This window comes from Danio rerio, chromosome 13, assembly GCF_052040795.2.
Source record: "Danio rerio strain M-AB ecotype USA chromosome 13, GRCz13ab, whole genome shotgun sequence".
Taxonomy (NCBI): domain Eukaryota; kingdom Metazoa; phylum Chordata; class Actinopteri; order Cypriniformes; family Danionidae; genus Danio; species Danio rerio.
In genome coordinates, this window is record NC_141033.1 from 39028478 (window position 1) to 39042296 (window position 13819).

Sequence of the window (13819 nt, forward strand, 5' to 3'; positions counted from 1 at the left end):
GCAGGCGAGTGTGTGTTTGTTGTTAATGAACAGTGTCGGAAATGATGCTCTAAAACAATGCTGTACCTATATCCCTGTGGGAAAAACACCTCAGGGCTTCTCCTGGATGTGCATATCTCTCATTTCCATTTGACCCTCCATGCATAAACACTACAGCATGCATAATGGTTAATGTGGCAAAAATTCAAACTATGATGATCCTGCACTGATGGGGTTTAACTTTCTCTCTAATACAGGTCTGAACATGTCTGCTCTGGTGTAAAACTCCTGACACATGGTTTTGTCATGGTTTTATGGTCATTGAAGCTGAACTGAACGACTTTGGCCGCATACCTGAGCATGAGTCTTTCCCGCCGGTAGCTGATGACATCATTCAGGAGTCTACAAGCATTCGAAGAAGGAAAAAAAAAAGAAAAGCGGGAAAGTTTTCCAGCAGCCGTGTACGGGGTCTGTTATTACCATTTTTGGGCAGACTTGCTCCCTGACAAGCCCAGCCCAAACCGCAGCGGATTCCAGCACTCGTTTTCTTTTTCCTCCCCGTTTCCAAAGGGGAGGAAAAGAGTGTGGGAGCGACAAATGTTGCACTCATATTTCAAATAGTTTTTAAACTTCTGTGCAAAAAAAATATATCACATCCGAGAGATTTGTTAAACATCCCCCTCCCCCAACTAATTGTCTACCGGAATGCATTTAACTGAGCTGGCATCCGAGAACCGGTTCTAGACCTGGACCGTTACACAAACCGGAAACAAACGATTCTCATCTACTGACTCTCGCTTCTGTCAACCGTGACTTATTCTACCGATAAACACTGAATGATGTACCTAAACACTCTGACTGTTTTCTGGTAAATACTGTACACCGTAACACCGCTACCGAGTCTAGGAATCAATCCAACTGCCAAACGAACCAAGCCATTGGTGATTCCAAACCACATAGCAAATTCTGATTCTCAAACAAACGACTCATTTGAACAAATCATGTTAGTGAATCAAAAAGAATTATGACTCGTTCCAACATTATTTTGACTCGCTAGTGAACCACAAATTATTACTTTCATCGATAAACGAACTAATATTTGATCAACTTTTAACTGACTCGCTGTTCACTTGACAACGACGTGTAGTTAAAATTCACAACTTCTGATCTGTATTTACAAGAAACAAACAAATATACCTAATTGCAAAACCAAAATCATTATCATAAGCCCTTGCTGCATCTATTCTGTTGTAATCAGAATTAGCTCATTATTTGGCAACATACAGCTGGGGACAGTGAGTGCAATGAAATTGCAGTTCTTGTTTCAAAAGACATTTCCTCGTATGACTGAAGTCGTTAAGGGGAATCGGAACCACAATGATGCTCATCCATGGGTTACACCGTAAGAGCGTAAATAAAGTGAGCTCGTGCTCTCGGCGCGCGCCCGCAGCGGATCATATGAGCCGCATTCATGGAGCAGAGGCTGTTGTCGCTGACATCTGTTGCGCGCGGTGAGCAGAAGCGGTGGTCGCTCGGTGTCCGGTGATCAGGGTCCGGATCGGTTGACTTGGGGGCGGGCCGTGATAATGCTCAAATGAATGGAGAGACAGAAGAGAGAATAGGAACATGCGCAATCCCGCAACAGATGTTCCTCAAGTTTCTTATAATGAAAGCTGATAGTTTGAGAATATAGATGCCCTACAATCTATAAGATAAACAAATACGATAGACAAAAATAGTGATTAATCCATGCGTCGCACTGCAAAGTCTATTTCACCAGCAGTCACACAACTCAAGAAACCGCACGCCACGGGGCCCTTACATCGTTTTGACAATGCATTTTTACTGCTGGTTTGCATTAGGACTGTTTGCACCTTTAGCCGGTGGTGTTGAGAGATTATAGCGCATACCTTTCTCTGCTGTTTCTCCCAGGCGGGGTCGAGCAGCATATCCCGGTCCCAGTCATCTTCCTGCTGCATATAGTCGTTCTCTCCTCCATCATATTGATGGTGATGGTGATGTTGTGGATGGTGGTGATCCATTCTGAACTGCTGTCCCCGTCTCTCTCCGGTCCTCCGGTCTCTCTCTCTCTCTCTCACACAGAGCGCTGCAGTAAACACTCCCGTGCGCACTTAAAACGATGAGCACGAAACTAACGTCACTGCCTCGTTTCCCTGCCCCGTTCACTCACACCAAAGTCTGTATCTCCTCGTCTTTCTAGCTCTGTCCGTTTTTTCACCGCCGCTATCCAGAGTGGCGAGTAGGCAGAACCTCCAGCACGAGCATCGGCAGCAAAAACTTCACAGTAACGGTGAAAAAAAAGGAGGACGCCGCAGGGCGTCTGATTGGCTAGTACGCACAGCTTTAAAGCCCGCCCACTAGACACTGTGATTGGCTATTATCGCTGTCTGTTATAGATTTGGTGTAAGGGGTATCTGCATGGTCTCAGTTTAAAGGGGAGCTATATTTGTTGCATAAAACTTAAGTACATTATGCAAGTGTGTTTGCATTCATATTCTAAAATATTAATATAATGTTTTTTTTATTCTTGCTATTAAAGGTCTTTAATGATTTATTGCCCTGAAAGAGACCACACCCTTTTGATTCATCTCACCGTGTCTCAGGTAACAGCGCTATGTTCCGGTTTTTGGTTGGAGGGTGTTGGTGGGAGATACAAAACTACATCGAAGATCCAGGAAATCTCACATTAATAGACTACCACCAAATCGTTAGTGGTAGGTAGTTTGGTTTCTGGCCAAACTGGTCATTAACTAATCACCTTTGATTCACAACAGACCTCATCCAGTTTATGACGTTCAAGCTTGTTTTTGGAATATGGTTGTTAAATGGATAGTTCAGCCCCACAAAATAAATTATTATTCATTTAAAATAATTTACTTATCCTCAGGCCAAGATGTGACCTTTTCCCTTCAGTAGGAAAACCCACATATGAACAAATTTAACTCACATTGAGCTGTGCTCTACTACAGAAAAAAAAGTCACCTACATCTTGCATTGCATGAGGCAGAGAAAATCAGCAGAGCATTGATATTTTTGGGTGGACTATCCCTTTGTCAGGCATAGCTTACACCAGCTAAAAAGCGTGTTCCAAAAGCCCGCTACTCTCTTGGGCTGGAATTTGCCAACAGGGTAATGAGCCTATGAAACTTTCACACCATTATAAATTATGAGAATAGATGAAAGTGGAAGCTCCTGCTGTGCCAGATCAAGGCCATATGTGGTCAGGCCTTCATAAAGAAGTCTGCCGAGACAGGCAGAGGATATCCCTCATATTCATCACATCTAACTGCAGCAAGAAAGCTGTGAAGTTGAAGATGTTGAGATTTCCTCCTCTAATTCCTTGTGGTTATTTCTGGAACAGGGTTGAAATGATTAGTTCTGTTTATTCATGGCATGTCTGACACACCATAGCGTGCTCTGACGCAAACATATGTTTGCCTTGTGAGTATCTGATGCTCTGCATTGGCTGAACAAGGGTCAACGGTTCATGTGATGCATTGCCATGGATATCTTATTGTCTCTTTTTGCACATCTACAAGGTCACTTTCTAGAATAATTATTCATGTTGTAAAATAAATATAAATTAGATGAATGCCTAAGGAACACTCAATAGAAAAATGTTTACTTAATCTGGATTGGAATTGCCAGCTTCAATTATTTATTTAAGGTATAATTCATTTATTCATTTTCTTTTCGGCTTAGTCCCTTTATTAATCAGGGGTCGCCACAGCAGAATGGACTGCCAACGTATACAGCATAAGTTTTACGCAGCGGATGCCCCTCCAGCTGCAACCCATCACTGGGAAACATCCACACACACACACACACACACACACACACAAAAGACAATTCAGCCTACTCAATCCACCGACAGCACTTCTTTGGACTTGTGGGGGAAACCGGAACACCCAGAGGAAACATGCAAACTCCACACAGAAATGCCAACTCACCCAGTCGAGGCTCGAACCAGCAACTTTCTTGCTGTGAGGAGATCATGCTACCCACTGTGCCACCATGAAACCCTATTTTAGGTATAATATATGTTATATTTATATATATACCTGGGTGTTATTTTCGATCTTAATTTTAAATCTCATATTAATCAAGTTACAAAAACATGTTTTTATCATTTAAGAAAATGTTACCAAAATTCGTTCTTTCCTATCTTTTGATGATGCCAAAAAATAAATTCATGCTTTTATTTTCTCTCGGCTTGATTATTGCAATGCTATCTATACTGGTCTACCTAAGGGTTCTACAATTAAGTTGCAATTGATACAAAATGCAGCAGCCAGAGTTTTAATGAAATTAAAGAAACGAGAGCACATTACACCAGTATTAATAGAATTACACTGGTTGCCTGTGCACCAAAGGATAGATTTTAAGATTCTTTTATTAGTTTTTAAAGCACTACATAATATGACACCTTCCTACATTTCTGACTGTTTAACAAAATATAATCCAAACCGTTTACTACGCTCTTTAGTGCTGGACTTTTAGAATTTTATCCTGTAAACCTGATGCGATCTGGCGGCACTTCTTTTAGCCATTATGCTCCAAAAATTTGGAACTGTCTCCCCCTTGAAGTGAAAGAATCCCCAAGTATTGATGTTTTTAAAAAGCGTGTTAAGACACATCTTTTTAAAATTGCATATGATTAAACAAGTTTGTTAGGTGTACGCATTTTATCTATTTTGTTGTAGGTTTATGTATGTAATGTATGGTGTGTGCCTGCATATGTAAGGACTATTGTGTGTGTGATCATGTGGATATATACTTACATTTTGTGTACATGAATGCTTTTATTTCAGTATATGTGATAAGTTTTTGTGGTCTATTTTAATGCTTTTGTTGTTGTTTGTGAGGCACTTTGAGTTGCATCTATGTTGGAAAAGTGCTATACAAATAAAGTTTATTATTATATTATTACTATTATATATTATAATATATATGTTACAAAATACGAATATAAAAGACCATTTGAAAATTGTCAGATTCTCTGGATTTATTTCGTATGAGTTTGAGTGAAATGTAATTTTATAAAAGAATTGTGATTATTAAATAAAATAATTGATTCAATAAATCCGTGAAAATAGATTCAAACAGATGAATAGGAGGGCGAATTACCATTTTGGGAGGGCGCAGTGGCATCTAAAATGCCACAGAACACTATTAAACATATTCAATGACATCTGTATTACAAAAAAGTGGCTACTCTTCATTTGTCAGAGCTGTCAAACTGAACACTGTTACTTAACATCCCAAATGCATGGCATCAGTTCAAAAGTCCACCTCCTCTCTACAAACCTTCAGACCAACATTCCGAAGAAGGCTGTAGTCTGGGACTAAATGCCTCTGCCATGTAGGGTAAACCCCTCCTGCTGGACAGAAGTTCCCCTCTGAACATGACAGAGGCTGGCCTTCTCTGGCATAAAACACTATTTTCACAATCAACATGCCATTTTAGAATAGACATTTATCTAGACATTTATCTTTAAATATTTATCGTATTTATCATATCTATCATATTTATCTGCCTATCTATCTATTTGTCTGTCTGTCTATTAATCTATCTGTCTATCAATCGATCAATCAATCAATCTGTCTGTCTGTCTCCCTTAAGAAAAAAATACAATAGCAACCACCACCACAGAAGAGATTTCAACTAAAATGCATTAAAACATAACAATCTAATAATCTAATATTACCCGATATATAACTTGAACATTTAAATGGTTTCTAGTTTGTTTAGGGTTTATGCCGTTAATACAAAGTAAAAAAAAAAAAAAAAAAATATATATATATATATATATATATATATATATATATATATATATATATATATATATATATATATATATATATATATATAATAGTTTCTTTTCTTTTAAAAAATCATTATAGCCATTGAAACCCTCACAAATTGTATTTATATTCCCTTTTTTGCACCAAAGCACCTGTCTGTCAATCAGTCATTCTTTTACTAAATTTGAGGACCTAGAACACTTAAGTTTGATCTGATCTAGGAACATTTTAGCAGCATTCTTCAGCAGTGTTATCCCTGCAAGTATGAGCATGGGTCAGAAGCGCACAGTCGCTCTGCACTCGCTGTAGTCTGTATCGCTCTTCCATATATGGACAAACTTCCAAGCGGCGAATGTTTGGGAAAGTGACGTCACGGGATAAGAGCACAGACAGTGAGATCTGTTTCTTAACGCTGCTTAATCAACACAGTAAAACACTTTTCGCCCGTGCAAATAACACTTTCGTTTGGCGTATGACAAATTTATTTAGGAGTCCCCCACCGTTGGAGCTTATTTCGCTAACATGTGACGTTTTTTGTTGTTTGCCGTACAATGGAAATTCACTTTCGCATAAACGGAAAGTTATTCTGTAGATCTGAATTAGATGTTAAACTTCGCCAGACGGTGTTAAACAGCGCCGGTCTTGCAGCTGATTCACCAAACTGGAGAACTTTTGACCTGGGATTATGTAAACAGGAAACACTTTCTCCTGAAGCAATTTAAAGGAGCAGGTCATTGAGGGAAAGCGGGCTAATTTGGTTTCTTTCAAGCTGGGTTTTTTTAGCTGTAATAACACTTTTTGGTTTTGGGCAAATAATGAACAACCATAGCCTATAGAGTTAATAGTAAACAGTGTTGAGGGTAACGCATTACAAGTAACGTGGGTTACGTAATAGCCTATTACTTTTCTAAAGTAATGAGTAAAGTAACGCATTACTTTAAAATATATATAAATATATTTGAGTTACTTCTTAAAATATCTATAACTCGTTACTTTTCAGATTAAATAGTATGCCTTTTTAAATAATTTGTTGAATTAAAATTAGTGTAATCATGTTGAATCACATTGAGAGAATGAGCTCCCTGCGGGAACAGACAGAGACCAAGATGGTAGAGCCTTACACTTCTGTAATGGAAATTTTCTTATTGAACACATGAAAAAAAGGGGATAGTTTCAAAAGGCAGTGATTTTACTGAACTAATAAGACAAAAATACAAAAGTATAAATGGCATGTATAGCATCAGGAACCTCTCAGAAGGTAACATTATTTAAAAAAAAAAAAGTTTTTTTTTAAAGGTAAATTTAGGTAAAAGGTTGTTGTTAGATGCAGAGCTCCTCCATTTAAAAAAAAAAAATATATATATATATATATATATATAGTTGAAGTCAGAATTATTAGCCCCCCGTTTATTTTGTCCCCAATTTCTGTTTAACAGATTTTTTCAACATTTCTAAACATAAGTTTTAATAACTCATCTCTAATAACTGATTTATTTTATCTTTGTCGTGATGACAGTAAATAATATATTACTAGATATTTTTCAAGACACTTCTACAGCTTAAAGTGACATTTAAAGGCTTAACTAGTTTAATTAGGTTAACTAGGCAGTTTATGAGGCATGTTATTGTATAACCACGGTTTGTTCTGTAGACTATCGAGAAAAAAAATTTGCTTAAAGGGGGTAATAATTTATTCATTCATTTTCTTTTCGGCTTAGTCCCTTTATTAATCTGGGGTCGCCACAGTGGAATGAACCGCCAACTTATCCAGCATATGTTTTACGCAGTGGATGACCTTCCAGCTGCAACCCATCTCTGGGAAACATCCATACACACTCATTCACACTCATACACTACGAACAATTTAGCTTACCCAATTCACCTGTACCACATGTCTTTGGACTGTGGGGGAAACCCATGCGAACGCAGGGAGAACATGCAAACTCCACACAGACATGCCAACTCACCCAGCTGAGGCTCGAACCAGCGACCCTCTTGCTGTAAGGCGACAGCACAACCTACTGAGCCACTGCGTCGCCCAGGCTAATAATTATGACTCTAAAATCATTCTTAAAAAATTAAAAACTTCTTTTATTTTAGCTGAAATAAAAGAAATAAGACTTTCTCCAGAAGAAAAAAATATTATCAGACATACTCTGAAAATTCCTTTGCTATGTTAAACATCATTTGGAAAATATTTAAAAAAGAAAAAAAAAATCTAAGGAGGGCTGCTAATTTTGACTTTAACTCTATATAAATACCCTACAAGTTCTGAAAGAGATCAAGCCTCAGCAAAGGTATAAAAAATTATTTACAAATTACAAGTTACAAATAGTAACGTAACTAGTTACTTTTTTGGAAAGTAACTCAATATCATAATGCATTACTTAAAGCATCTTTCCTCAATACTGGTAGTAAAATAAATAGAAGTATACAAATAATAAGCAATCCCACTTTTATTAGGTTTTGTTTAATTTAGAAGTTTGGCCTAAGCAGAAATAATCGTGCCCAATTAAGCCTGGTTTCTCTCAAGGTTTTATTTCCTTGACTTTCGTCAGTTGATGAAGTTTTGTTCCATGTCACTGTCTCGCCTGGGACTTGTAGAGCTGCACATCGATTTGCTTTTCAGTGTTTGGACTTTCAGCAGTGAGAATTAAACCACACTGAACTGAACTTCAACTCTGAAAACTGAACTGACACGGTTTCAATTTACTAGAACTTCCATGTTAAGCTGCTTTGACACAATCTACATTGTAAAGCGCTATAGAAATAAAGATGAATTGAATTAAAGTTATTACATTAGTCAACAATTTAAGTCTGGTTCAAATTCAAGCTACAGTTTTACAACAAACTTTCTGGTTAAAATATAGTTAATTTGTGGTTTAACTTCAAATAAAAAAAAAAAACAAATCTGTACCAAAACCATAAAAACACATTTAAAAACAACACTGCAAGTTTAAAATAACTTAAGAAGTCTAATGTTGAACATACAGTGTATATAGTCTTGCATTAGATAGAGTGAATCTGCTTTCTCTAAAGATTATGAAGATTAGTCAGAGCAATGTTTACACTGGGACCTTTTTGCATTTGTGCCAAGCTCAACATTCACATATTTATCTGCTCACAAATTATTCAAATGATTCATATGTAATCTAAACATCAACATAACCGCTAACATTATCAGCACCAGCAACGAAAAAACAGCAGTGAGGTCAAGATAAACAGGAGCCACAGGTTATTTACTCCTTTTTACTAAAACCAGTCACATTTCTTACAACCAGAGAGAAGAAAGACAGCTGGGGAACTACCCAAACAAACCTTGTATAATCCACTACACTCTTAGACCACTTAAAACCAAAGGGTCTGAGACTACATTTTAAACGATGGGCCTCATCATCAGCATTCCTGGTGGTCCATCCCTCTCTCTATAGCATACAGTAGGTCTCAAACTCAGTTCCTGGCGGGCCACAGCACTGCACATTTTTGCTCAAACCCTGATCAAACACAACAGATTGAACTAATAAGCTGTGATTGACAGGGTTGGATCAAAACTGTGCAGAGCTGCGGCCCTCCAGGAATTGAGTTTGAGACCTTTCCTATGTAGATAGAGGGTGAAGTTTGTCGAGATGTGGTGCAAGTTTTAAAGAGTTTAATTAAAGTGAGAATCTATTTGAGTTTTGTTTTTTATAACGTCAAGAATATTGAATGATTTGACAATGTGTGGATTCCTACAGATATGTTGTGCTCTTGTTAAAAATAAGGAACTAGTATTTACAAAATGGCTTGAGTTAAATGTACTGTTATTAATCGAGATATTTTCAAAGGTTGTGAAGTGCTTTAAAATATGATTTTTTTATTCAGTGTATGACGTAATCTCAACCGAAACACAAAGAGAGGGTGAGACATAGTGTAGCCCCTCCTCTTTTTTTAAAAACAGCCAATAGGTTTGTGTTATCAATGCTCTGCCAGTGAAAGTCATTGAGCTCAAGTGCATCAAATGTAGTGCCATGGGATTTTGAATGACCACAGAGAGTCTGGACCTCAGTTTCTCATCTGAAAGACGCCGCCCACTGACAGTATAGTGTCCCCTTCACTTTACCAGGGCACTAGGACTCCGCAGGTTGAGCGCCCTCTAGCTGGCCTCACTAACATCACGTCCAACAGCAACCTAGTTTTGCATGTGGTCACCCATCCTGGTACTAACCAAGCTCAGCCATGCTTGGCTTCAGTGAGTAACTGGTTTTGGGCTACAGGGTGAAATGGCTGTGGTTGTGTTTACATGTTTATATCCATTTTGAATCTTCTAAATGGAAATGTTGTCACTGCTTTGGAGCACACTAGCTTATAGATATCTTAAAAACTAACAATACTGATAAAAAAAAAAAAAAACATCTAAAAATGTTTTTTTTTCATTTACTGGGATCTTTGATATGGTAAAAAATAAAGTGAATTACAAAATTTAAATACTTTCATTTATGAGTGTAAGAATTCTCACAACAATTTTGTGATTGGAAAGGCAAAATTAGGCACCAGGCCTACAGAGCTGAATCTTAAGTCAAGAAAATGAATGTGGTTAATCTGTTTAAGGCTTTTGTGGCATTTAGAATTCATCTAGAACATGAATCCCCTCAGATGAACAGTGATGAATTGAGTTTTGATGAAAAAAATAGGGTTTTTTGTTAATAAAGGTTTATTTTTTGTAGAAGTCAGCTTTAAAAAAAAAAATATATACGATGTAATAACAATTATTTTTTATGAATGTTTTTAATGGTAAAATAAATTGCCTTTTAAAAGTCAAAAGTCTCTCTCGCTTTCTCACTCAGCCTCACACACAATTTCTAACAGACAAGCACCGATCACAGACACTTGTCTTGTTTTTCAGTGCAAATATCTCAATGTTGCTAAATAAAGATACAATTGTTTCTCCATTTCTGAACAACCTTCTAATTTCTCACCCCACAGCTTATTTTCCAGCGTTAAAATTGCTGATACAAATACTGATAGGTTGGTGGTTCTGCATGACATACTTTGTTGAATTAAGATTTTTTTTCTAAGATTTAGTCTTCTTTACTGGAATATGACAGTATTTACTAGATTTTTTCAAGATACTAGTATTCAGCTTAAAGTGCGATTTAAAGACTTATCTAGGTTAATCAGGCGAGTTGGGGTAATTAGGCAAATCATTGTATATCAATGATTTGTTCTTTGCACATTAAATAACAACATTGCTTAAAGAGGCTAATATTCTTGACCTTAACTGCTTTTCTTCTTACCGAAATAAAACAAATAAGACTTTCTCCAGAGGAAAAAATATTATAGACCATTTTAACAGGGCTGTCACTGGCCCATAAACATTTCCTGCTTGTTACCCAACTATTAACCAGAGGCGATTTAATTATATCTTAATGTAAAAACAGCTGCCATAACACTATTTAGCAATATGTGGACCTTTTTCTTGGAAGTTATGGAAATTCTAAATGTAATACAGGAAATAGTACATCAGGACCAATGTTATTATTTACATCCCTCAAAATGGTCCATAGGAAATACTGTGAAAAATTCCTTGCTCTGTTATACATCATTCGAGAAATATTTCAATGATAATAATTTTAACTTCAAGTAATGTTTTTCACATCCAATTGGCTTTAAATGAGAATAAGCATTTGAATAATTTTTCCTTATCGAATAAATCTTGATTTATGAATGTACAGACATTGGTAACAGAGGGTGATTGTGTTCATATGGCTGAATTCTGAAGCAGTTTTTGGAAAGCTCTCCGGCTGTAATCAAGCTGGCACTTTCACCCCCAGTGTGAAACTCAACAGTATCAAGAGCTGTTTTTGCAGTGTTCCTGATAAGATGCTGCTGCTGCTGCCCGGAAGAAGGCAAACCCTGCTAAATATTATCTCGGTTTTCTGAATAGGCTTGATTTTGAAGTTTAAGAATAACCAACCTCTTCATGACCCACAAGGACTTTAAGGAGGAGTAAAGGTAAATATTGTTCATTTTCTGTTGATAACAGAGTGTGTTACAGCTCATTCAGACAGATGAACAACACTGTGTTTTTTTTCTTCTTCTTCATTGTCAAGTCAGCCCTCCCACACAGAAAAAAGAGATTTATTAACTTTAGCTCTTTAGAAAGATCTATGAATTAAATACAATAATATAAATTATTATGAATATTAATAATGATACCAATAAAAAGAACAAGATGAGGAAAAGTTAAAAAAAAAGTACAAATTTAATATAAAAATAAGAATAAAATTAGTTTTTAAAGGTGATGCATGAATGTTTTTGATATTTCTAAAACATAAAAATACCATAATATGTTTGCAGATATATAAGAAACATGCTAAGTGAACATTCTTGTTTATCTGAAAAATAAAACGCTGAAGTCAGATATTCTGCTTTAAAAATGTGCGGCACATGCAGGAACGTCTGTCTTTGTTTTGGTTCTTTTAACCCGCCCACTGCCATTTTAGCCAATTATATTTTAGCTCTCCGTGTTGCCTAGGTGGAAAACAGTGACCAAAATGCAACCTCTGGTGAACAGTAGCAGAATCTGAAATGAGATGCAGATTCAGAGTTCCACATGAGGTTTTTAATAAGCAAATAATATAAATAATATGAACGTAAAAAAACGTGGGTTACAAGGTTCTACTAGGCTATTTTGCCAATTTGGCTGTTTGCACCAGACGAAACACGACAGAAATTTAAACACAGCCATTCAGAAGCACAGAATATGCACTCGCTCATGAAATTGTAAGGTTTATAATCAAATCAATACATCTAAACCTCTTTATTATATGTACATGCAGAATCACTGATATGTGTTGGCCTGCTTTATTTCACAGTTCTAAAGTTCCATTTCAAACAGTTTATTTTACTTTTTAAGATCTGAGGTGAACTATCTGCTGCAGCTTTCAGTAGTATGGCAATAAATGTCATGTAAAAACGCATTCAAACTCACATTGTTAGTATTTAACACTGAATAAAGCACATGAGGTGGACCCTGAGGCGATCATTCTCAGTTTTCTGTTGTTCAGCTGCACTAAATAGAAACTATTTCTAAAATATCAATTCCAGGTGTTGGTTAGAACAAAAACTCCTTGTAATATGAAAATTTTCCTTCTATCTTGTTTTATTTAGAACACTGTTAAAAACAGTCTTTAGGCTCGATATTAAGGCACACTTCTGTTGGTCCTGTGTGTTTTGTTCCAGGAATGCAATACATAGTTCAACCACTGGTTGTCAAACTTACATACTGCATCTTTAATAAGAATATTATTAACAATAAATATCAATGATCATTTGGTTTTACATAATCATAAATTAACACCACCAAATTATGATCATTTATATTATTAATAGTACAACATATCGGCATAACATAAAATGATTCATTCAATCATTTTCTTTTCGGCTTAGTCCCTTTATTAATCTGGGGTCGCCACAGTGGAATGAACTGCCAAATTATTCAGCATATGTTTTATGCAGTGGATGCCCTTCCAGCTGCAACCCATCACTGGGAAACATCCATACACACTTATTCACACTCAGACAATTTAGCTTCCTTAATTCATCTATACCACATGTTTTTGGACTTGTGGGAGAGACTGGAGCAACCAGAGGAAACCCATGGGAACACGAGGAGAACATGCAAACAGAAAAGCCAACTGACCCAGCCGAGGCTCAAACCAGCGACCTTCTTGCTGTGAGGAGAACGTGCTACCCACTGCGCCACTGTGCAGCCTCTCCTAATAATAATTAATTTTATGATTTTTTGAAATAATTAAAACAAGAATTTTGGGCAGCTGCCAGCAATACTAAATCTAACAAAACAGAATAAAAACTAGTGTATAACAATGATTATATACAGCTGAGGCAAAATTATTAGCCTGTTTGTGAAATTTGTACTTTTATCTAACTATTTTCCAAGTGACATTTAACAGAATCCAAACATTTTCACAATATTTTCTATAATATTTTTCTTTAATATTTAAAATCTTATTGA

General features: G+C 36.5%; 1 protein-coding gene across 13 annotated transcripts in view; it reads right to left on the reverse strand.

Moving 5' to 3' along the window:
• Positions 1-2283, reverse strand: part of actn1 (actinin, alpha 1) — a 71985-nt gene extending 69702 nt beyond the window's left edge. For 12 of the 13 annotated variants that reach the window (XR_015505193.1, XM_087278060.1, XM_087278055.1 and 9 more), the window contains exon 1: positions 1890-2279. Coding sequence is in view for 12 of the 13 variants with exons in the window: in XM_087278060.1 (XP_087134186.1) it covers positions 1890-2021 (132 nt within the window). In the remaining variant the exon portion in view is untranslated. 13 annotated transcript variants of the gene reach the window in all.
• Positions 2284-13819: the final 11536 nt, after the last annotated feature.